At 41.4% G+C, this 26,291-nt stretch overlaps 1 protein-coding gene across 2 annotated transcripts in view; it reads right to left on the bottom strand.

Moving 5' to 3' along the window:
• Nucleotides 1–26,291, bottom strand: part of LOC137207072 (acyl-coenzyme A synthetase ACSM1, mitochondrial) — a 50,129-nt gene that overhangs the window by 14,614 nt on the left and 9,224 nt on the right. The window contains exons 2-9 of one of the 2 annotated variants that reach the window (XM_067706487.1): nt 23,931–24,138; nt 20,436–20,677; nt 11,017–11,227; nt 8,518–8,725; nt 6,827–6,967; nt 5,898–6,057; nt 3,880–3,959; nt 1,285–1,408 (exon numbers count right to left, since the gene is read on the bottom strand). In XM_067706487.1, the coding sequence (XP_067562588.1) occupies nt 1,285–1,408; nt 3,880–3,959; nt 5,898–6,057; nt 6,827–6,967; nt 8,518–8,725; nt 11,017–11,227; nt 20,436–20,627 (1,116 nt within the window). In that variant the 5' untranslated portion in view covers nt 20,628–20,677; nt 23,931–24,138. Of the gene's footprint in view, nt 1–1,284; nt 1,409–3,879; nt 3,960–5,897; nt 6,058–6,826; nt 6,968–8,517; nt 8,726–11,016; nt 11,228–20,435; nt 20,678–23,930; nt 24,319–26,291 lie in introns of those variants that run through there. The other variant, XM_067706488.1, reaches the window with a different exon arrangement.

Raw genomic sequence — 26,291 nt, 5'->3', positions numbered from 1 at the left:
CAAGCCTGGCATTATATTTCCACTTTGGAGATGGGGAAGCTAGACTCTGCAAGATTCAGTGATATGCCTACAGTCTCGAAGCCTATAACTGGCAAGGCTGAGATCGGAACTGGGGTCTGAGCTCCTGAGAGAGGAAGTACTTTCCCCTTTGCTATGTCACTGCTCACACTCTAATGTGGAAAATGTTGCAGAAATGAGTGAATAGGTGTGAAAATGTTTGGAGAAATAAAGCACCATCCGGGTATCGGGGAGTATTCTGTTGTTATGAATAGTTAATGCGAAGGGACTGGCGTCATGGGTGTAGCGCATAGTTCTAACCTCACCCTTCTTGTCTGAATGCAAACTGAACCAGCAAGGACAGTCCTAGAGTCTTAACATTTCTCAATCCTGGAAGCAGACCCAGTAACTGATCATTTATTTGCAAAGTAATGTCAGAAAAGTATGTCAGTTGGGACTATAACGGCTATTTTGCTACAGGCCCTGAGAAGACAATCATACCTCTGTCAGCTAAAGGGATGATAGGGAAGTAGGGGAAAGTGGCTCTGCCCAGCATCGGAAATGCATTGAAAATGTGTTAGAAGTGAGATACCTGCCCACACTATCATGGATAAAGTCCTTGAGATTCAAGACATGCCTGATGCTTTGAATGCCCTGCCCACCTGACTGGTCAGTGATCCTCTTTGGGATCACACTGTGTGTGCGTGTGTGTGTGTGTGTGTGTGTCTGTGTGTGTGTGTGTGTGTCTGTGCGTGTGTGTGTGTCTGTGTGTGTGTGTGTGGCGTGTATATAGAAGATCTCTCCTCCTGCTAGTTTCTCACCATCAAAGCTGTGTGCTCTCCTCATAAACACCCAGAAATGAACTAGTGAACTTCCGGGGCTAGCTCCGGCCTGCTCCTGTGGTTGCTGCCTAGGAAGGGACGGTGAAGTGGACAGGACTTGCAGTGGTGGCTTCCATGTCTCTGGAGAGTGCCTTCTATGCCAGTGCCCCTCCTGGGCTCCCTTAATTATAACTAATTATCACAGGTACAGTGGCACCATGTCCTTAGACCCCTTTCTAAGTTTTTGTCCAATAGTTTTCAGCACATGGGTCTTTTGACAAGTTGATGAGCTGCAACTGTCCTTTCTGCAAATTTATTTGGGACAAATAAGCCTAGAGCTCTGGAGCCTCCCACTGGCTCTGAGCAATGCTGTGTGCTCTGCACACACTCATAGCAGGATTCAGCTCATCTGCTGGGCTCAGTGGACGAGCACATCCTGACTGGCCCAGAGGGACCCTTCACCTACCGTTTCTGACTGTCCATAGGCCTGGTAGAGCAGAACGCCTGTCTGTCTTCTCCACAGCTCTTGCTCCTCGGGCAGCAGGGCCTCCCCACCAGTACAGCAGTGCTCCAGGGTGGGGAACCTGAGGCTGAGGGGAAGGCAAGGTGTCAACAGAGCCTCCGCAGATTGGGCTTGGGCGCTCTGCCCCAGGCCCAGGGAGAGCTCAGAGCATTGTCATCTGGATCATTCATCCTTCTGCTTCTTCGCTTTCTTACTTGGCTTCTGGGCATTTTCCTGGTGGTCAAGTCCAAGTGGAAGTCATTTCCTGTTGGTACCTGTTAACTCATCTGGCAGGGGTAGGTGGTGATGGTGGTGAGGCTAATGGGTTAAATCAGGGAGATCAGGATTGAATATGGATGTTGAGGTAACAAGAGGGAGAAAAGTGTGCTTGGAACACATTCTAAGCATTCCACATGGCTAAGAGGGTTATTTTTTTATATTTTATTTTTTTTGCAGTACGCGGGCCTCTCACCATTGTGGCCTCTCCCACTGCGGAGCAGAGGCTCCGGACGCGCAGGCTTAGCGACCATGGCTCACGGGCCCAGCCGCTCTGTGGCATGTGGGATCCTCCCGGACCGGGGCACGAACCCGGTCCCCTGCATCGGCAGGCAGACTCTCAGCCACTGCGCCACCAGGGAAGCCCTAAGAGGGTTATTTTTATAAACCATAAGGGCTGAGGGATAAGACCCCAAGGATATGCTAGGATGGTAATAGAACTGTACCGCCTTCTGGGAAGAGTGGGCTTATGTGAACTGAAGGCCTTTTGTGTTTCTGGCTGGAGAATGCAAATTTGGGGTTGGAAATGAATTGCTCGGGACATCAAGGAAGACCAGGATTCATGTAAGTAAAGAGAAGAAGGATCACAGGTAACAGCCCTGAGAGCAGGAATTTGGGAGAGAACAGAAAAGTCTGCTGTGAATATTTGCAGTAGTTTGCTAGGTACGTTGTGCGATATAAATCCTCTCATCTATTTTCCCCATGAAGATTTCCATAAATAATACAAAAACCATCACAAAATAATGATGGATTCCCTGAAGGAAATGGGTAGAAGTGATTGGGGTCTTAGTACCACTTTGCACGGGGCTGAGCTGAGCCAGCTCGTAGGGATGAGGGAGGTGGCAGAATCCCTTGTCACCCTCTCCTCATATATACAGAGCCTGTAGTGATGGACAGCAGGGCTGGCTTCATGGAGGGTATGTTCCTCATTCTTCTTGAGCTTTATCCAAAGTACACAAAATGGGCAGAGTCTCCAATAGAGTCAATATTCATGCCCTGGTTGAATCTGTATGGGGTTTGTTCACCATCTCAAGAACGTTGCAACAAGTAGCTGTAATATGAGCTTTGAAATACAGTTGGAAACATAATTCTGTCAGATTGAGGGTTCATGAATAAAATCAAGCTGTATTTCAGTTATCTTCATAAATTGAACTCCTTGATATTTTAAGTCTTTTATGTCTAAAACATGTTAGCTCTGATTCTGAAGTAGCCATTTCAATTTCAGAGTCGCTAAAAGATACATAAACAACCATAAGGTTCAAAGAGCAGATTTCAGGTGAGCTAAAAATTAATCCACAAACATGGGGAAATGCAAAAATAAAATTACAGTGTGATACTACATGCCCATCAGATTGGCAAAAATTAAAACTTGAACAAAAACAAATATTGTCAGAGATGTGGAATAATGGAAATGCTCCTACCCTGCTAGGGTGAGCATACCTTGGTTCAAAACTTTGGAAAATAAGGCAGTAGGGTGCATGTCAGTGTGACCTAGCAATTCCTCTCCCAGAGAAGATATACAGCAACGTGTGTTTACGTGTTTATGTACATGTTCAAAAATTCAATGCAGCATTAATCATCAATAGTCCCAAACTGAAAACTACCCAAATGCCCAATAATAGAACTGAGTTAAAATGTGCTACTTTCATAAAATGTAATGTTATACAGCAATGAAAATTAACTCCAGCATTATTTAACAACACGGACACTTCTTAGAAACATAATGTTGAAAAAAGAAGCAGATATTACAGAATAATGTACGATTACATGAAGCTCAAAAGCAAGTAAAGTAATTTGCCTAGGGATATTTCCTGTGTAAACTATGCGGGAAAATAAGGAAATGAACCATAAAAGCCAAGACAGTGGATTCCTTTAGTGGACATGGAGAGGCATGAGGAGGTCTCTAGGGACACTGGCCATGTCCTATTTTTGGGCCTTCGGTGAGCAGTTACATAGCTGTTTTATTTTCAACAATTCATTAATCTGTAAATGTATATATTATATAGTTTTCTGTATGTTTATTTCATAACAAAATGTTTATAAAAGTAAAAACCCACAATGATGCAAGGCTCACTCAGTGTTTCGTTTGGTTCCCTGAATCCTGTTTAAAGAACCAATTAGACTAGCTGCTAAATATCACCACCAACATTTACCCCCCACCACACACACACACACAGTATCCTCAAAGAACCATAACTAAAATCAGTCAGACCACAGTGCATCAGATTACTTAAAATCCTACCCGAAGATTCCTGTTACCAACGGCAGCCACATCTACCATACCTGGTGGAATTCTGCTGCAGAATCATTCGAAATACAGAGGGCGCAGCAAAGCATTGGGTAATAGGGTATTTGAATAAAGTCTAGAAAGTTAGGAGAGAAAAAATTTTATTTTTGCAATTAAAATTTAAAACATAGATTTGTTATTAGCATTTCAATTCTGACCTCTCCTCTAGGAGAGCCCATTTATTCATCTGTTAATTCTTTCAGTATACCTAAATTGAGCATGAATTCCGTACATGGCATGTGTCAGGTACTATCGGAGCAACACAAGAAAGTCTTAAGTTGAGGGGATGGGTACGGAGGGAATGAAGGGAAAGTTTTGTTTTGTGAATTTGAATGGTAAATTTTTAATTTAACATTTTTCGTTTTAGTCACTATGTCCCATCTTCAATAGGAGAGACTGAAACCAAGTAATTTAAAAAGTTTATTTTTAAAAATTCATGAAAGTAATAATTGTAAAGTAAATTAAACAATTGAACTTTCAAATGCAGTGTTTGGGGTAAATTTGTAGACTCAGTTCTTTGAAATAATTCAAGCTTAAAATACACTGAGACTGTGGGGACACCCCTTGTAGGGGAAGAAGAATTAGACCTGGTGGGGGAAGGAGAGAGGTGGATTCATTGTGGTTTGTGCAGTTCTATGCCTCAGAGACTGGCAGGATGCAGGCAGAAAATAATGACGGAGAGGCAGATGTTGACATAGGGGCAGGGAATGAGAAGTGGGAGGTACAGTTTCAGGTGCTGGAGGGAATGAGCAGATGAACTTAACCAACCAGCAGAAACACAGGTGGAAACTAGCCTGGAGAGAGAAGACTGGACAGTTTTGAGAGCCACCTGAGTGGATGTACCTGCTGGAGAAATGGAAGCACAGGAAGCTGCTTAGAGGGGAGGGAAAGTTGAGGGCAGAGCCTTGGATGACTACGGTGTTCAGGGGTGAGCTGGGGGAACAGGCGGTAGCTGTAGCAAGTGGAGAATGTTCTGTGGAGCAATCTGACCTTAAGGGAGGAGAGACGGGGCTGGTCCGAGGTGTACCAGCGTGAAGGGCAGGTGTTCTTAGGATGAGGAACTTTGAATATGTTTATGGACTGAGGGAGTAGAGTCAATGAAAAATGAGAGATTGCAAATACAGGAGAAAAGGTTTAATGAGTTAAAGATTAATAGAGAGGGGCTCCAAACACAAGGGCAGGGAAAAGAACAGGATCGGCAGCAGGTGTCGGGAGGGAGTTGGACGTTGAGAGGTGAAGGGACAGGTCTGCCTCTGAGACAGAAAGCAGGGGAGTGAGCAGAGACACAAAGACAATTTTTAAGTGAAGAGAAATACGTTGAAGGAGTTCACGCAGGTGACCTCAGTTATTATCATGGTGTATGCATACCAGCAACTGCTACCACTTACTGAGTGTTCTCTCTGGGCTAGTCTCAGGGCTAAGCACTTTACACACCTTTCCTATGTCATCTCATTAATATTCCCAACAATTTTGTGGTGATAGTAACCATTAAGAGTCTCATTTTACAGATAAGGAAACTGAAGCTCAGAGTGGTAAGCAAACCACTAATAAATGTCAATCATGGGATACGAAACTAGATCTGTCATATTCCAAGGCCTTTGTTTCTAAATATGTCATTAAATTGAGTAGCCACACAAATACAACATTCACACACCAGCTACCTGGCCCTGGTAGAGCCAGGATCCAGGATCCAGGAGACCTGAGCTTGTTCTGTTTGCTTTCATTTCTCAAAACGTATATTCTGGTTCCCAGGTCCACAAAGTCTGATCCATAGGTCTAGGGAAAGGTTTGGAATATGTGTTTTCTTCAAAGTTACCTCTTGATGTAATTCTGATACGATGATTGATTCAGTGCTTCACACTTTGAGAAACCCAGAGCCAGGGTTATATTATGCTAAGAGTTATACTAAGAGGCTTCTTTGCTAATCAAGTATTTTCTCAGGTGGATCCAGTTTTTGGACTCGAAATGAGTGTTTTCTGGGAGTTTGTTGATATCGAAAGGTTCGTCTTCTTACCTGTACAATGACCTTGGGGTCAAACTGGGGCAGATGATGGACAAAGACTGTAGACCCCGCTGTCCATGGTTCAAGCAGGGACCCCAGGACAGCCAGAACCCAGCCTGTGTCTGACAGGCACCAGAGGACATCAGACGTCTTCAGCTGCAGTAATTTCCTGCTAACTCCAAAATACAGTTAGCCTCAGATACTATTCTGACTACTATACTATCCTTCCCTTCTCTCCACCCGCATTCCTCCAGGATTTTGCTACTCAGTTGTTATCATTAGCACAGATACCAACTCTCTACAAAAAGCCTTCTCTGTCCCCCTGGTCTGGTTAATAAGGTACAAAGTATATAGAACGTGGTCTGGTTTGAATATTACTAGTTGAGGGATGGAGAGAAGGGAGAAGAGTTTGGTTTAAAACCAATTAAATGGCTAATCCAGCTTCAGCCTCTATGTTTGTTCCAGGTTAGGGCAGTGGCTTGGAGTGGCTTAGTTCCAGGTATTATTTTTCCCTAACAGTTCATGACTGGGAAACTCTATGCCGGATTTGTCCACAATCAAGGAGAGGAGAGGACCTGTCACGTAAGGTCACATTGCTGGAGCATTTTATCTCTCCCCACCAAACCCTGGAACTACTGACAGGGACACAGGGGCTTGTCATTTGTGTGGTTTGCAGAATGCCTGCTGTTTCCACCCACATCTCCTCCATGCCTCCTGTGAAGGTGCTCAGGCAGGACCCAAACGTGCCTCCTTTGTCATTCAGATGCCTCTGTCAGCCTATACTTCTCACACCCTTAGGGGTCTGAACCAAAGAGAGCAGAAAGCATAAACAGCACGGGGTCAATTCCACCAAGAGTTCCTTTCCCAGCACGTACACATATACAAACACACTCCACCCCAGATCTGTGGCCCAGCTTCTAAGCTGGTGCCCTCTCTCCTACCATGAAGGGAAGAAGGATCGCAAAGCAAGTCCATGGCTGTGCTTTGCCATCTTGGGGAAGCCTGTGGTCCCACTGGTGAAGAAGATGGCCATTGGGTCCAGGGTCTTTGACTTAATACAGGTGTGAACTGGGGATTCTGATCTGCAAAGGGATTCAATACAAAAGGACAGAAGTCATGTTTCCTGTTTTTCCATCCTCTGGGGAAGCAAAAGAAGCAATATGAGTCTTGGAGTCAGAAAACTGGGGTTTGCAACTCCCAGTATTAGGCACCAAACAAAGTTTATGGGTGACTTGGATAGCTGGACTGACATTTCTTCATTTTAAAAAGTGGGGAAAATATGATGGATTACTTTATATTTTAATAAACATTGAAATAGTATTCCCAATGATTCCAGACAATGCTCTAAATGATGTACAAATAAGAACTCATTCAATCTTCAGAGCAACCCTAAGAGGCAAGTACTGCTTTTATGCCCATTTTGTAGATGAGGGAACTGAGGCTCAGAGAGGTTAGGTAACTTACCTGAAGACATATAGCCAGCAAGTTGCAGAGCCAGGATTCAAACTCAGACAGTGTGATCCATATACTATGCTTTTAGTCACACTGCTAACCTTGTATTTTACACAGACTAGCTTCGCGGGAATTTAACCTCATAAACTTGGTGTTGAAGGGTGGGAAAGAGAAAGCTAGGGAGAACGACAGTGTAAGGAATATATATATATGTACATCTGCCCTAGCATGAGCTGGAGGTGGAAGGTAGAATCCGTAGCTCCCTCCGTCGGCCTCGGTTCTTGGGGAGCTTCTCCTCGGCTGAGAGCCTCTTCCTTGGGCCTATTACAATTGTAAATGCAAGCTTCCTACAGTACTCAGGCAGAGAGGCTGCAAGCAATCCCAGTGCTGGAGGGAGCCCTGGCTCTTGTGGAGAAATGATACCATACTGAGTCTGGGAAATTTAGGCGAGTTTTAATGAGTATTCTTTGTTTAAGCTATTTTATCTATTTCTCCGACTTTAGAATCTAGCATAAGATGTGATTTCACTGTAATATTTGCCCTTGGGGGTTGAAGTAAAGAGCTTTAAAAACTGTGGAATTACTTCAAGAAAACAAATCCAGCATGGTTTGTGTGTGACATGAAAAATGCCTGAAGACTTGCAGAATCAGAGTTTTGGAGGTGGAGGGGTCTTTCTTACCTTCAGCACTTCCCTAACTTTTCCTTCAAGGCGTCCCTATAGACACCCACCCCCTAGGACATGGAAAGTGTTTGCTCCCAAAGCTGCCTGTCATTTTTTCCTCAGTACCATGTTTTACTGTAAAAATTCATCTTAACCTCTTGTTCAACTTCTTTAATTGCTAATTATTTACATAAAAATAATATTCAGATTCCCCACCTACAAGGAACATGCAACACAATAACCCTCTGACTTTACACATCTCCTTTGCACAGGGGTGATTATATTTTAGTGAGAGAGCCATAGAAGTTCAATTTCCTCATTTAATACATAAAACAATTGCAGCCAAGAGAGGAGAAGGAACTAGCCCAAGGTTGCACAGCAAATCAGTGACATAGCTGTGAAGAGAAGCTCAGACCTGGTGAGTTTCCTCCCACTGGCTGCTTCTGTACCAGCACTAGGAAGTGAGTGGCTTTCTCCTGCCACTCCTCAGAAAGAACATTCATCAGACCAGAAACTCACCTCATCAGTGATCGGAAGTCCAGCCACCCTTTACGGCTGTGGTCAGACACCAGGAGCTTGGTTTTCAGAGCAGGACACTCAGAAGCCACAGAATCCACCTCTGGGGCAAGGGTATCTGTGGTCACGATGCCCTTGGCTTTAGACACTTGTAGTCGGTAGAGAATGTCCTTGGCCTTCATCTGGGTGGTCCCTGGCATGAAGACGATCCCTAGGGATGAGAAAGAAACTACCTGTTCTGGTATCTCTTTCACAGCCTCACAACCTTGGCTGTCAGATCTGGTTTATCTGCACAGACATCCCCTAACTTCTTGGTATGCAAAGGATGGTCCACAGCATCAACACCCCCTAAGACACAGAATCTCACCCCCCACCCCAAACTTACTGAATCAGAATATGCATTTTAACAAGGTCTCCAAGGGATTTCTATGCACATTAAAATTTGAAAAGTCTGCCCTAATAATTTCTACTCTAAATGGATCTAGCCAGTAGACAGGTGAGTCCTTCTCCATACAAATTTACACAGGATCTGGGAAAGATACAAGTAGGACAGTGTCCCTGACTCTGCCTCCCTGCCCCCATTTTTCTCCTCTCACTTCCTTCTCTGTCATCATGAATCTCTTGTCATCTGTTGTCATCATTCCTTGTGTCATCTTGAATCTCCTCTCTTTCCTTCGTTCGTCATACCCAAAGTTAACTGCAATGTCCTTTGAACTTTTCTACTTTCCCTTCCATCTTCCATCACCAACAATTAGCTCAAGTCTTGTGTGCCCCTATTGCATTCTAATTTCTCCACCAGATGCCCTGTCCCGAATCTTCCTACTACCCACCTTCCATATTATTAGCCTGCTTAGTTCCAGAGAGCACTGACTTTTTCCCCTCCACATTTCTTCTCCCCACTAACACCTGGACCCTGTCTCCAGGAAAACACCACACTCCCCATCCTGACTCTGAGGGCACTGCTCACTCTCCATCTTTCTCTCGCACAACTCTATTCTCTATTTCAAGATGACCATTCTTCGTATAGGCTACTCCTGACTCTAAGCATTTCCATGTGCTATGACCATTCTTGGAATTTCCGTCCTTTGCTTCTACTCCTCTTTAATTCTTCTTATCCCAGAGATCTCAAGTCATGTCTTGGGTTTCTCATGGACCATCTCTTCACTATACAGATGGCATGACTTCTCTATACTCCCTCAGCCACTGCTGTTAATTCTTGATCTTGACGGATTAATCAACTCTTTGTGAGAAAACATGAGACGGAGAATATGTGACCAAGAGCACGACATATTGTTGTATGAGCATGCATTATAGAACAACTGAAGTGATTCGAAAAAGAATCCATGAGTCCCATACTGATTATATAGATTAATGCATAGATAAGCAATTAAAAGGGAAAGGAAAATCTCTATAGAAGAATGCCAACTAATAAATGTAGAGGGAATGATATAAATAGAAAATCCTAATAAAAGACCACCATTAAAATATTCAATTCAGTCAAGAATCATCAGTGGATTGTCAAACCATAAGGTGAAAGACAGCTGGGGAACAGGATATTCACACAGTCCCATAAATATTATACGACAGATTACTTACTAACTACAAAAGGAAAAGGTACCTTTACAAAGGTGGATACTACCTTTCTAAAGTGATAATATCAATGATATTAGGGCAAACCAACTTTATATATCCCCAATGTGAGGCACCAAGGAAGACACAATGTTGCCCTTCTAGTGCCTGGGCTAAAAATGTCTAACCTGAAGATAATCATGAAGAAGGAGTCAGAAATACACATTTTGATGGGCCTTCTGCAAAACAACTGGCTTAGACGCTTCAAAATTGGCATCGTCATGTAGACAGTGTAGAATGTAGAGAAACATTCTAGATTAAAGGAGATGGGGGAGATATAACAACTATGTGCAATGCATTAGATTTTTGATTTAAACCAAATAAATGCTATAAAGGACATTATTGGGACAATCGAGGAATTTTGACGATGGATGTATATCAAGTAACTCTATTGCATCAGTGTTAAACTTCTTGTGTGATAACTCTACTGTGGTCATGTGAAGGAAATGTCTTGGATCTTAGCAGATGCATGCTGCAGTGTTTATCTGGTGTTTATGGGTGTCACAGTGTCTGCAACTGATTCTTAAATGACTCACTGGGAGAGAGGGCTCGAATATGGCAAAACGTTAACAATTGATGAATCTTATAAAGAAGCAAGAATGTCTGAGACCGTGTAAGAGAAAGTGTGTGTGTGTGTGTGTGTGTGTGTGTGCGTGCGTGTGTGTGTGAGAGACAGAGAGAGAATTATGACATTGTGTTTGAGAGGGTGTAAGTATAAGGGAGAGAGTGGATGAGAAGGAGTAAAATAATATTTGAGTGAGTCTGAGAAAAAGAAAGACTGTTAAGAATAAAAATTGGGGGGAAGAGAAAACACCTAGCATTTCAGGACAAAGTGGCTCTAGGTGAGCCCAAAGGTCTGCTTGGGTCACTGACCTGTTCGGATGCAGGCCACGATCACCAGCCACCACTCAGGCACTCGAGGCAGAATCAAGGCTAGATGGTCTCCCTCCTGGAGGCCACAGGTCTGTGTGAAGACGTTGGCTGCACGACGGGTTAGGTCTGTCATCTCTCTGAAACTCCACTTCACTTCATGCCCTTGATTATTCACCCACCACAGGGCTGGGTTTGGACCTCTCTTGCCTGCCTGGTTAGGATCATATGCTACATGTTATTTCCTGATTCAAAGGAAAGGGGCACTAATGTGGCCAATCCACTACCACAGTCACATTCCACTGTGAGTGTAGCTCAAGGTCTGAGACCCCATTTTAAAGCACTTATAGCGCCAAGAGAAGTTGGGGGAGGTGTGATCCAGCCAACGTCTTCTGGTCTACTGCAACCCCCTCGTCTTAGTTCACATAAAACCATGAAGAGCCTTCATGTTACTTCTTGAAGACTTACGATTTTATTCCCCATGTGTCTGTCTTAGTTCCACATGGACAGTAGGTTACCCTCTGTGCCTCAGTTTTCTCACCTATGAAAAGGGTATAATAATACTACCTAGCCTGTAATAAAGTTCAAATTAATTATTTTAAAAGGTCAAGTGTGTATAACAGTGTCTGGCATATAGTAGGTGCTCAATAAAATTAGTTATTATTATTACAACAAAATAAAAGAGGATAATTTAATTCCTGAATATTTGAGGAAATTATTTTTTAAATTTAGGTACCTCTAGAGGTGCAAGAAGTCAGTCTTGGAAGCTCCAGGGCCTTTTTCCCTCACTAAAACATCAAGTAAACAACAATAGACTAAGATGCCTTTGTAGGAATTTAGAAAAGAGTCACAAATCCACAGCAACCCACAAATGCCCAAACAATAAAAAGTCATAACCAAAATGGTAAGAAATTTTGTGGTGTTTTTGCTTATTCTTGCACCACCCACTCTCTGATGTGGTACAGTGTAGTCAGAGGAAGCCACCCAATTCCCAGCCCCTCCCCTGGGATAGATGAAAAAGACTGAAACTTGTGTGCAACGTTCTAGCTTGTCTGGAGGCGGCCTTAGGCACTGGTTTCTGTCTTGACTGACCTGGAGCTCAGATGGGTATGACGGCATATTGGAGGTATCTGAAAACAGTGGGAAATGTCACAGTGTGGGGAAACTGTAGACCTGTGGTTACCTAGGGATTAGAGACTACAGACAAAGAAAGAATAGAACATTTAAGTCCCCCAGAAGAAACAGACTTTTAAGAAAGTTAAAATGTTAAAGGGCAGCGAAAAATAGAAAAAAAAAAAAAAAAAACACACATGGACAGGACCAGGAAAGACACATGCCAGAGAAGACCTTAAGTTTTCGTACTGAGCAGATTATTGAAGGTCTTTCCCTGCTTGGATCCAGGCTGCAAAGACTGAGAGAGGAAGCTATTTCTTTTAAATATGCAATTTTTAACAACAGATCACAAGGTCTACAAAGAAAAAGAGAAGAAGCCTATTCAAAGTAACATGAATCTCCAGAAACTGACCCTAAAGAGACATAGGCTGCAGTTACTAGACAAAGGTTTTTAAATGCCTGTCTTAAATACACTGAAAAAGCTAAAGGAAAACACAAAGAACTAAAGCAAATCAGGAAAATAATATATGCACAAAATGAGAATATCAACAAAGAGATACAAATTATAAAAAGAACCAAACAGAAATTTTGGAGCTGAGAAATATAATAACTGAATTGAAAACTTCACAAAGGGACTCAACAGCAGACTTCAGTAGGCAGAAGAAAGAATCAGTACACTTGAAGACAAGTCATCTAAAATTAATGAGTCAGAAGAACAAAAAGAAAAATACAAGAAGAAAAATGAACAGAGCCTAAGAAACTTATGGGGCACAATCAAATAGACCAATATACACATTATGGGACTATCAGAAGGAGAAAAAAGAGAGAAAATGGAGCATAGAACTTATCTGAAGTAATAATGGCTAAAAACTTCTAAAATTTGAGGAAAGGCATGGAGAGACAAATACAAGAGGCTCAATGAACTCCAAGTAGGAAAACCCAGACACCCACAGAGAGACATTACAATCAAACTACAGGTGACAAAGACAAAGAGAGCATCTTAAAAGCAGCAAGAGAAAAGTGACTCATCAGGTGAAATTCTTAATAAGATTACCAGTGGATTGAAGACCAGAAGGCAGTGAGATTATATATTTAAAGTGATAAAGAAAAAAAACTGTCAACCAAAAATTCTATATCTAGCAAAATTGTCCGTCAAAAATGAGGGAGAATATGTATGGCTGAGTTGCTTCACTGTGCATATGAAACTATCACAACATTGTTAATCAGCTATACTCCAATATAAATTAAATAGTTTTTTAAAAATGAGGGAGAAATTAGGACATTCTCAGATTAAAAAAAACAACACTGAGGGAGTTCTTTATCCTTAGACTTTCCCTACAAGAAATGCTAAAAGGAGTTAAGTTGAAATGAAAGGACATTAGAGAGTAACTTAAGTATAAAAGTATAAAGTTCTTTAATAAAGATAGATACAAAGACAAATATAAAAACAGTATTGTTATAATTTTGGTTCATAACTTCACTTTTTATTCTTTCACTGTATGGAAACCACAAAAGCATAAAAAATAATTATAAATCTATGTTAATGGGTAGACAATATGTAAAGATATAGTTTGTGAAATCAATAACATAATATAGGAAGGTGCAAGGGAACCGGAAAACAGTAGGGTTTTGTATGTGAATGAAGTTAAGTTGTTATTAGTTTAAAATGAAGTGTTATAATTTGGAATGTTATATGTAATCCCCACGGTAATCACAAAGAAATTATCTACAGAATATTCCCAAAAGGAAACGAAAAGAAAATCAAAACATATCACTACAAAAAATCAACTAAATACAGAGGAAGGCAGTAAGGGATGAACTGAGGGACACAAAAGCTGTGACATCAAGGAATCAATTAACAATATGACAATAGTAAGTCATCCTTATCAGTAATTACTTTTTTTTTTTTTTTTTTTGCCGTACGCAGGCCTCTCACTGTTGTGGCCTCTCCCGTTGCGGAGCACAGGCTCTGGATGCACAGGCTCAGCGGCCATGGCTCACGGGCCTAACCGCTCTGTGGCATGTGGGATCTTCCCGGACCGGGGCACGAACCCGTGTCCCCTGCATCGGCAGGCGCATTCTCAACCACTGTGCCACCAGGGAAGCCCAGTAATTACTTTAAATGTAAGTGAATGAAATTCCCCAATCAAAAGAAGTAGATTGGCAAAATGGATAAAAAACTGAGAATTCAACTATATGCTGTCGACAGAATTGTTACTTCCATGTGATGGAATATGATAAAACCAATCAAGAAAACTTTCAGAATATTTTTGCAATAGAAATCTTATAATACAACATCAATTTGGAAAAGGAAAACCACATTTACATTAAATCCAAACTTATATAATAGTATCCATTCATTCATTCAATATATATTTGCCAAGTTCTCATTATTTCTTAGGTACTGTTCTTAGACCAAAAGGATACAATGGTGAACAAGACATATATATACACATGTATGTAAACAGTTTTAAATGTTTATGGACAATTTTCATTTTCTTGTTTAAATCAAGTCTTTTATTTTCCCCAAGTAAAACGATTTTTTCAAGTTTTTTTAATTCCCCAAACAAAGCATGTTCAGAGTAAAAGTTCACGCAAGGCACAATCTTACTAACAGAAAAATTTCTTCTGAACAGAAAAATTTCTTCAAATTTCTCAACACATTGTCACTTCCTGAAGGTCAACACTGATAACTGTTTGGTGTATAATCTTCCAGAAATTATTTCCCACATATGTGCAAACATGATCGTACCATCTTTGCCTCATATGATTGGAACAAAAGAGTGTGTCTCACCTGAGATAAGAATTATATACATATATACATACATACACACACACACAGATATATGTATATACATATAGTCATATCTATGGAAAAATCAGTGCTATGAAAAGAAATATTCTCCAACAGATTAAGGAATGTTAGCAAGTATAAATGACTAGTTGTGCACTGTCTATATAAGGGGAACAGATTATATAATTTCTGTATGAGTTTACAAAATGATAGAAAGTTTGGCGTATCAAGGTGAAAATAATTGTTTTAATTCAGATAAAAGTTTATAGAGTCTTAACTCTTGCAACTTGAAGAAGATATTGCTTAAGGATTTATGGTTTGGGGGGCTCAGAATTAATCTGATAATGTGATATTAAGATTAGCATGTTTTCAAGAAGATAAAACACAACCTTTAAACTGGATATGAGATTTACAGTTTTATGCAGTAAAGTTTGAAGCCAATGGAAATTGAGAAATAGATCTAAAAAATAAAACACTAAGTCAGCAAAAAAAAGGAATGAAGAAGTAATACACAAGACAGTATGAATGAATCTCAAAAACATGCTGAGTAAAAGAAACCAGACACAAAAGACTGCATCTTATATTATTCCATTTCTATGAAACCCTAGGAAAGAGAAATATAATGGCTAGTGACAGCAAATTAGTGTCTACCTGGGGCTCAGGGTGGGGATGGGTGGGTATTGACTAGGAAAGGACAAAAGGAAATTTTTGAGGTGGTAGAAATGTTCTAAAACTTATTAAACTTTCACATAAAATGTGTGAATTGTATTCTAGGTAAATTATAGATCAAAATAGTTGATTTAAATAAACAAAAACCTACATAGCTACTCCTTGTTAATCTCTAACTAAAATATACTTCAAGGAAGGAAAATGGGAAAGTAGATCAATTAATCATGTGATTGATGAATGAGATGATTCTTTTTGAATGTTAAAACACATAAGAATTTATTGCCTATAGAAAGGGCTTGCTTCATTTTTAATTAAAATGAAATACAAGTAGAATTTCTATAATTTCTATAAATTAATGATAGAATATGATAGATTTCATAGAATTTAAATCCTAATTGACATAGATAAAACACTTTCCCCAACAATGATATAACTCACATTGTCTTCCATTGCATTTGGAATGTTTACTAACCTCCAGAAATTTCAAAAGTCAGAGTATACTTTTTGACCACAATAGAATTAAGCTAGAAATCATTAACAAGAAGACAATGAGAAACCCACCTCAACTATCAGGAAACTCACCGATACATTTCTATGTAATCTATGGGCCAAAGAAGAATCAAAAGGCAAATAAAAAATATTTTGAACTTAATGATAATAAAATATGACATATCAAAATTTGTATAATGTACCTAAGAGGAGTGCACAGTGGGAAATTTATACTTTTAATACAGATATTGGAAAAGAAGGAAGGCTTAAAAGTAAGGACATAAACTTCCATCTCAAGAAGCTGAAAAAAGAATAGCAAATTAAGTCAAAGGAATGTACAAGGAAAGAAATAATAAAGATAACAGTAGGCATCAATGGAATGGAGAGCAAATACACAAGAGAGAATATCAGTAAAACCAAAACTGGTTTTGAAAAGATTTATAAAATTGGTTAACTCTTAGGAAGACTTATCAAGTAAAAAAAGAGAATAAACATATTAAAAATATCAAGAATAAAAAAGTATACATTGTTATAAATCTTACAGACATTAAAATAGAAATAATGGAAATATTAATACCTTTATGTCAAAAAATAACTTTATGACATTTGGAATGAAATAAACAAATTGCTAAAACATGTTAACTTTCCAAAGTTGCTGAATAGAAATCTTAAAAACCTCCTATCTATTAAAAAAAAGGTTAAATCCATTACCAAAAGCTTTTCTGCAATGAAAACCCCAGATTTTATGTCTAAATATTTCAATATGAATGCTAGTGTGTTAAGGGTTTGACCTGAAAAACTGCTGGGTTTTGTTTTTTTTAGGAAAACAGTGATAATTATATTTCAATTATATCTCAATAAAACAACAACAAAAAATTAGTGATAACTTTTAAATTCTTTATCAAAGCATTTAGAATAGTACCTGGTACATAGTAAATGTTTGTTAAATATGTACTGAATGAATAAATAAAAAAACATCAACTCTGGAATCTAAAGAAAGAATAATAAGGAATTTCAGGGTTAAATTAAATCTAAAGATGACCCCAATCAGGGTGGGCCAACCCCAGGTCCAGGTGCCCCAGTCCCCATGGCCGGCTATCCCAGGATCCAGCTTCACCCATCAGTGAGCCAAGATCAGCCCTGGAACATCCCAGGCCACATGGCCAGCCACATCAGGAACCATCCCTGGCTACAGGCTGGCAACCACTACATGAGACAGGAAATGTCAGCCAACCAGTCTGGGGGCCAGCCTTGACTACCAGTGCACCCACGGTAGTTGGCCATGCCACAACAGAAGGGCACACATAGCCCACTGAGGGGGGGACCCTAGAGCATATAACCCTAGAGCATATAACACTGGTGACCAGAGGGGAGTGTGCTGCTGGGTCCATAGGACATCTCCTACATTAGGCCACTTCTCCAAGATAAGGAACCACTTATGTAGGAATGTTAAAAAGCAAAAGCAATAAAATCATCTATACCCACGATAAGTAGTTAATGGATATGCAAAAGAAAAATATGTCATCAAAAACAACAAACATGGGGAGGAACAGTAAAAATATAGGGTGGTTAGAATGCATTTGACCTTAGGAGATCATCAACTTAAAAAAAAAAAACATATATATATATATATATATATATATATATATATATGTCATGATAACCACAAACCAAAAACCTATAATAGGTACACACACAGAAGAGTGAAAGAAATTCAAGCATAATACTAAACATGGTCATCAAATCACAAGGGACGAGAGGAAAAACAGAAGAAATGAACAAAAAAGGAACTACAAAAACAATCAGAAAACAACAAAATGGCAATAACTACATACTTACCAATAATTACCTTAAATATAAATGGATTAGGATTCCAATCAAAAGACATAGAGTAGCTAAATGGATAAAAAAAAAAAACAAGACCCATTATATCCTGGCTACAAGAGGCTCACTTCAGATCTAAAGTCACACACAGACTGAAAAAGTCGGGGGATGGAAAAAAGTATTCCATATAAATGGAAGTAAAAAAAAAAAAGCTGGTGCGACAATACACATATCAGACACTACACTTATTGAGCAATATTTATTACTAAATCACATCAGAAGGTGGTAAGAAGAATTTGCTCCTGTCATGATTTTTGCCCAAACAAACAGAAGTCAATGTCACAGATGCTGTACTCATCTCTCCTGAGACATGAAGTGGAGAATCACACTACCAAAAGAGGAAAGATGGAGCGTTGTACATTGCTTACTTTTCTATCCCTATCTTATCTAGAATAGTGTTTGGCACATGTTAGGTACTCATTAAATCCTAACTGAATGAATGAATGCAGTATCAAAGAGACAGAATGAATGATTTTGGACATGAACGTGACCTCTCATGAATAGATTTGGGAGGCTGCTCCATGAATCAGTTGGAGTGTAGTATCCTTGGAGCCTAGAGTAATATAGGGTTTAATTCCCAAGGATAGTCAGGGGTTATAAATTGGTGGCTTGAATGAGTGACTATATTTCACCCCTGGACGTATGTTGCCTGGATTATGCTAAAAAAAAAAGTTACATTAAAATGTTGTATTTCTAACTTAACATTTTTAATAAGTAAAATGTGTTGAAAATTGAGTCAAAATCAATTCTATTTGTTATGGTTTGGGTTGTGTTGTTGATTAGGCTACGGATCAGTTTCTGAATGACGCTTGTTAAGTTGTAAGGGGAGGCCCAGAAAGCCAGAGTGAACTATGGTGGCGTGCCCTCTAGAAGGTCTTCCATGGGAGCAACATCAATCCATACAGTGCTCATACGGCAAGTTTCAAAATTAATGTATCCCACAAAGGTGTACTGAGGGATTGCTAGGTGTCAGACACCATACGTCACTGGAGAGACACTGATCATGATCAAGGCAATTGGAAAAGTAAAAACAGACAGATCAGAACTGTTGTGAGAATGAATGTAAATGGGGTGGAGATGCTGGGGGTAGGAGAAGTTTGGAGATATGGAGGAATTGACAATGACCCAACAAAGACACGGCATTCCCTGGGCAAATATTTACACGGTGATAATCTCCAGGGGTTGATGTGTGAACTAATAAGGACTTTATGAAGACAAATAACAGAAAAAAAATGATGGCCTCTCCAGCCATTTCTCATGATTCAAAAGGTCTAACCTCAGTTTTGGTCTGGGCAGTGATGAAAGTCAGTTTGTAGTCTGAAGGCAGAGATGTTTGGACGTCATCAGATTGTGAGACCAGGTTAAACAGTGGATTATAGAATCAGATAGCCTGGACCCAAATCCTGCTCCTTCACTTAATAGGTTTGTGAATTCTGCAGGTTATTTGACCCCTTGGAACCTCAGTTTCCTCAGCTGGAAAATGGGGATAATTAAAGTGTCCATCTAAGCAGAATATTAAGTGCAAAGTGCTTGACATGGCACATAAAAAAAAAGGGCTCTCCATAACTGAGGGCTCTATTTTCCTTGGAGTTATTATGGAAATTCAGAAAAAGGAAAAAGATGGAGGTAGGAAAAAAGTCCCTATGAAAGGCATGTAAGCTTTGAATACTAACATATGAATGTATGTTCATGGGAAATTAAAAATACATCAACTCTCTGACTCCGTCTTAGGTGAATTCTTTCTTCTGTACAAAGACAGTGTTCAGTGGGTTTTCACAATGTGGACATTACCTGCTGGGACTTAGTAGCTGGAACACCACCCACTGTCTACCCCAACTCCTAGTGTCACCACTGCTCCCCTCTTGGTCTGTCTCTTGGTAAAAGACAAACCAAGAACGTGCATTTTTCTGCAGAGACCACAGGGACAGGATTCTCTGGACACACCCTAAAGCCACACGCTCAAGTAGGTAGTTGATAGGGAAGAATCCAGATGTACTTGCCATCCTCATAGGAAGATAGATGACATGATTTTGTTACATGGTCAGATGTTCATGTGCACAGTCAGGTTGCCTGTACCCTCCCTCTCGGTGTAGCCTGAAGTCAAGCCCAAGTGTGATGAGATGAATTCTAGTTAGACTCACAGTTCCAGTAGTTGAAGGTGAGAATCCAGACCAACATCAACTTGCTGACCTGTGATTAGAACTTGACACTTGGTCACAGTTACCTGACTGTGTACCAGATACTTTCACCTGCTGTCTTGTTTCTTAAATGAGATTATCCCCATTTCACGGATAAAACCACTGGGGCTCAGAGAATTGAGTAAGTGTCCAGGCTGAGAATTGAAGCCCAAAACATAAGCTTTTCATGATACTTGTAGGCTTAGCCAGAAGCCATTCTTAGTTCTGTGCCCCTCAACCTACTAGGAGCAAGAGGTCGATCCTGTTCTCACCCCCCAGCATGGGTGCCTCCTTACCTTCTCCATTTGAGTCCAGTAGTCCAGTACATCACTTGCAAAGTTAAATTCCTCAGGTGTATCATAGTCATTCCATCTTGGGGCTCCAGCTCCTGACAAAGACTGGCAGCGCAGGTACTGAGGGGCAGGGTAGAAGCCACAGCGGGATATGTGGATGTCCCAGAGGACCCGGAACTTCATCAGCCATCGCATGGTGGAGCAGTCCTCAGGAAGCAGGCACAGAATTTCAGGCCACCACCTGCCTTGAGAAGAGACGGCTAATATGTGGTTCATTAGAGCAGGAACTTCTTCCACAAAATGAAGGCACATTCCTGGTTAACTGCTAGAGTGATAACTTTGTTTCAGCTCACTGGAATTTGGAAGGCACAACTTACCGATTTAGGTGGGGATTTCTCTTCCCAGATGAGGCCAAAAATGATGGGGAGGGGCTATAGCTACCAGGTAAGGTTGGCACATATTTCTGAGGGTCTCCTTCTCTTTTTGTACCCCCTGGGATGGCAGCCATGTGGTCATCCCCTTTCTGGTAGAAACTCACCATTTTGAAAGTCCTGTACCTCATGTTATCCTTGCTCTGGAGACCTCTCTTCCCACCGAGCCCAAATGTATGGTTCTCATGGAAACTGACATATTTTTAGATGATTCCACCCCCTGTTCAAAGTTGACTGGTCCAGAGCTGAGCAGTCATTTCCCACGATTTTTTAATCCAAACTGGGCTAATCATAATCCCTCTCCAAAATCTGTGTGTGTGCTTGTTACCAAAGGGTATATAAGGCAGTCTCGCCTTGGTGGAAGCCACGAAATGCACACTTTGGAAACTGTCGGTGGCTATAATTCCTGTCATGTGGAGATAACTGCTCTGCATGAGTGAAGAAAACAAGGAAGATTTCAGAGACATGGAAATAAGGGGCAGAGAGTATCTCAGAGGCATGCAAGTCTCTGGTTCAGAACTATTGTTCCTGAGGCCCGTCTGCATCTCTACTCCTGTCTTGGTAATATCCTGTCCTGAATTCTATGAGCCAACAGTTTTTCCTGCCTGAGATTGGGTTTCTGTCACTTGAGACTCTAAGAATATTGACAAATATGCACCAGCACACTCAGGACAGAAGAGGCTAATATCACAGCACCTTCCTTACTGGCCTGGGATCTGGCCTCGGGGTTTTCCCCAGGACAGCATTCCAGGTAGCTATTACCAATCCATCACTTGACCTGTGAAATAAAGTTTCTTTGCCACTCCAGATCCCAACAAATGCTTCTAACATGGGAGCAGAACGCTCATTTATTAGGATGCTTCTTGAAGTTTGACTGTGAAAATTGGCTTAAGCTAGAACTTCTGTTCTGTGAGAAGAAAGCCACTTCACAGATAGCTCTGAGGTTCAAGCACTTCATCACTGCAAACAATTAAGCCTCCTCCCCGTTTCAGCAATAAGATAATACTGTTTGACAAGAGACCCATAAAAGAGATCAATAAAACTTGACTCAATTTATTTTCAACCTGTTTAGATGCAATAACCAAACCCCAATTAATTCTGATGCTGCCCTCGGAACCCTGCTACTGTCTGCAGAAAAGAGGACAGATAATGGGAAAGCTTCATCCCTTAGAGTTTCCTTGTCTGTGTGCATCCTTAGACCACATGAACTGAAGTATGTCCCCTTCCTTCTTAGTGCCTGTCAATAAACAGTACTGTCTTTTGTTCAGAGCACTTAAGGGAAGAAAGACCCTAAGATAACCAGCTGGCTCAGACGTTTGACCCTCATCCTTTGGAGGAAAAAATTTGAATTGCCAATATTTAAAATTTGGGAGATTTCATTTAAAATGTGAATTGAAGATTTCTCTTGAAAACTCAAAAGGCCTGGCAACACTGGGCCTTTATTTCAACCTGGCACCAACTGGTTGGAGCTGAAAATTAAATGGACTGTTGTCCAATTCAGCAGGGTTTCCACTACTCCCTATGTTGTTACAGCTACTTGCTTCTGCCCTTACTGTACCTATCCAGCTCTTGTCGACATTTGAGCTTAAAACCCCCATTCTAGGCCAACATCCCAAGAGGGACAGGGAGTTCCCCAAGGTTTCAAGGCAAGTTTAGTAGCAGAGCTAGTTTTAAACCTGCTTTTCCTGCTATTTTTTCTAACACATAGCTCTCTCCACAGGCATGAGCTCATTGAGAGCAAGAAACCAGACTCAGTTGCTATTTTTATACACAGGTGTTTACATCACTGCAGGATCCTCCTTAAAATACTCAAGGACAGTGCAAACAACCCCTTAATAAGTGGCTAAAAACCAAAACAACACCAAGAGAAATAATGAGGAAATTAATTAATCCTTTATTATGGGCTGAATTGTGTCCCCTCAAAATTCATATGTTGAACTCCTAACCCTCAGTACCTCAGAATGTGACTGTATTTGGACATAGAATCTTTAAAGAGGTAATGAAGTTAAAACGAGGTCATTATATGGACCCTAATCCCATATGACTGGTACACAGTGCCTTGAAGAGTTCTTGCAACAGAGCTTTGATTTCACAAGCATTTGGACTGAAAAGCTGTTTATTTTATGAGGCACCATCCTTAGCATGTTATAGGGGATCCTAGAGCTACAGAGCCAGGTTGGGCTCCACTGGGTACCAGCTGAGTGATCTTGACCACCATTCATGTCTCCAAACTTGAGGGCATCGTAGTAACACCCACTATCTGGCTTCCACAAGGATTAGCAAGATAGTCAATATAAATCACTTTGCCAGCACTGAGTCTGATACAGAATAAGGGCTCAGTAAATGGTGAGGTGCCTTCTAACTCCCAGCAAATTCTGAGGCCAGCCCCTTCCATGTTAAATATTAAAAAGATATACTTTTTTCTTTTTTTTTTTTTTGCGGTACGCGGGCCTCTCACTGCTGTGGCCTCTCCCGTTGCGGAGCACAGGCTCCGGATGCACAGGCTCAGAGGCCATGGCTCACGGGCCCAGCCGCTCCACGGCATGTGGGATCTTCCCGGACCGGGGCATGAACCTGTGTCCCCTGCATCGGCAGGCGGACTCTCAACCACTGCGCCACCAGGGAAGCCCTAAAAAGATATTTTTTAATAAAAGGCATTCACCTTATATACTGTGAACAAACTTCTGCATAATGGAGTTTTCTTTCCAGTGTCTAACTTCTGGGTCTTTTTTACCCCTCTCGGTACCCTCCTCCCACAGCCCACCACATTCAGAGCTGTCTAACATTAAATCAATCACCCATGTGCCGGCCACGGTGCTAGGCATATCACATGTATATTCCCATTGAGCCCTCTCTCTCGATATCACCATCCTCATTTTGCAGTAAAGGAAAAGAAGTGTCAGAGAAGTTACAAGATATGCTCAAGGGCTGTAAGTGGCACTGCCAGAATTTGAAATTGGGTCTTCAGATTTTAAGTTCAGTATATACTTTACTGCCCTGTGGCAGATAAACACACACATATAAACACCCACCCACCCAAAGAAGCTGTCATTCACCTCCATCTTACCTGGTACTGTCTAGGAAACACTGGGGTTAGGTCTTGGATGGGGACTTTGCGGGTTCAGTTCTCTCTGATCAGAAGTTCAGTTCTCTCTGTGCACACAACAGAACCTGGTTCCTGGCCACAGCTGGGGTGGAGAACTTGGCAGGAATTGAATGATTCAGAAGGGGGAGGAGATGCTCACGTATAACAGGTCAGAAAGCAATCACAAGCCCTCATGGAGAGAAAATCGGTTAGAAAAACTATATAACGTAATCTCCAGTTATGGTAGGGAGGCCTTGCAGTGTGAATGAACAGATACAGCCAAATGGAGCACTTTCACAAGTTCTCTGTAGCTAACCTGCTCCCCTCTCCCAGTCCCAGGTCTCCAATGTTCTCGTTTCAATGACAGTCAGGTGGCAGCGTTGCCTAGTAGTTAAAGCCTGTGATCCGAGGCAGAGAGATTTGGGTTTAAGTGTTAGGTCTGCCGCTTACGCTCTCTTTGACTTTCGTGGACCTCCTTTTTCTACACTTCAGTTTCCTTATCTATGAGATGGGAGTGCTAATAGTGACACCTATTTCCTATGGTTGCTCTTTGTTGTTGTCACTGTTAGTATTAGATGAAATAATTCATGAAACGTACATAACACAGTGCTTGGCGTAATCAATGTTGGCTGTTTGTACTAACGTGGAATTCTAAGAGGAACAGTGTGGTGTACTGGCAAGATGCAGGGTCTTTGGAATCCCAAAGTCTTGAGCTTAAGTGCTGGCACAGACACTTATAAGATGGCCCATGGCAAGCCATTTACCTCTTCTAACTTTTGTCTTCTCATCTGAAAAGTGGAGGAGTGGGTGGTTGTTAATAAGATTTGTCCCACGGGATCTCTGAAAGGTTTGCACAATGTAAAGTCTGCAGCGTGCCTGGCCCAGGCACGTAGACACTGGGTTGACATTGATGTTGCATTGGATAAGTCCAGATCGTCACAAGTAGTGGCTTGTACTGTTCGTTTTCTTCTAGAGCCATTTTGGGGAGTTGTAAGGGGATGGGGGATGTCTAGTATCCTGGTGCAACTTTCCCAGCACCTTCTCCCTCCCAACCACCATTGAACCAGGGAGAAAGATACCTCTGCTCAAAGCCACCACCAAAGACTGCTGGAGACAGCTAGAACACCCCTGCTAGGGCGGAGGGGCAAGCCGGGCTTCTGAGGGGTGGGTCTTGCTCTTTCTGGCTGATGCATTCATGGTGAATCCTTGCTCAGGACAGACTCTTATTTTATGGAGAGGAGCAAGTAAGAAGGCAGGGCTGACTGACTGGCCATAGTGAGCTAAAGATTATGGAGTACAAAACACCCTGTTACTCAAGCAGAGGAGGCAGTCACTTTTGAGAAGAGAATGGGGACAGGAGGAAAGTGCACAAGGTGCCCTCTGGATCTCAGTAGATCTCCCGTGTGGAACTGTAATACCAGCATTGTGGTCAAGAAGACAGGCTCTGGGGCCAGGCAGCCTGGGTTTCAGTCTAGCTTTTATCCGTTACCAGCTCTGGGACACTGAGCGAGTTTATTATCCCTTCGTCCCTCAGAGACAGTAGAATTCTCTAAAGATTCCATGTGCACGTCGCTCTCATGTCCAAGCTTCTTCTATAGTGAGGGTGAGGCTACTGAATTCCACTTTTGGACAATGAACTGCAGGTGGAAGTGACACAAGTCACTCCTGATCTAGGTCATTTAAGAGCTGGTATGAGTTCTCTATAATCTTCTCCTGACTCAATTGTCCTGGTAGCTGTGTGGGGAGACAGTAGCATCAAAATATGGCAGAGATCCTATCAGCCTAGTTCTGATAGACCCTAGTAGGGCCCTTTCTGCATTACACATTTCAGATATCACATTCTCTCATACCTTCTGCGGGGCTTGCTGGGACATCTGGGGACCTGGTAAACCCATTGTGGGACAGGCTCTATATCCAGCTCACAGCCCCAGGGGTCTCTGTTTCTCTTCTCCCAGGACCCTCTTCTTTTCAGAGTACCTGGGCCCTGGAGGGACATGGACGATAGAATGGTGCCCATGGGTGGGTAGAGAAGAATGACTGAAAAAAGTCATGACTCCATCAAAAAGCTGGATCTCAGAGTCTGAAATTATACCTGCTCTTCTGAGCAAATGCCCCTGCCCTGCTCACTCCTCCCCTCTCTCTCTCCTTTTGTAGGCAGACTGGCTCTTTTGGTGGACTGAAGTTTTAATTAAGGGTAGCTAAAATTAAACAGCAAAGTTAATCAGCCCTTTCATTGCTCTCTTCTACCTTTCTGTTATCACATCCTGCCTCTTCTGAGTCTTCTTTCTCAATATTGATTATTGGATTCTCTTCCTCTTTATTCTATTAAAGTATTGTTGTTCT

The sequence above is a fragment of the Pseudorca crassidens genome, chromosome 15 (assembly GCF_039906515.1).
Source record: "Pseudorca crassidens isolate mPseCra1 chromosome 15, mPseCra1.hap1, whole genome shotgun sequence".
NCBI lineage: Eukaryota > Metazoa > Chordata > Mammalia > Artiodactyla > Delphinidae > Pseudorca > Pseudorca crassidens.
This window is presented reverse-complemented; position numbering and strand designations above follow the sequence as displayed.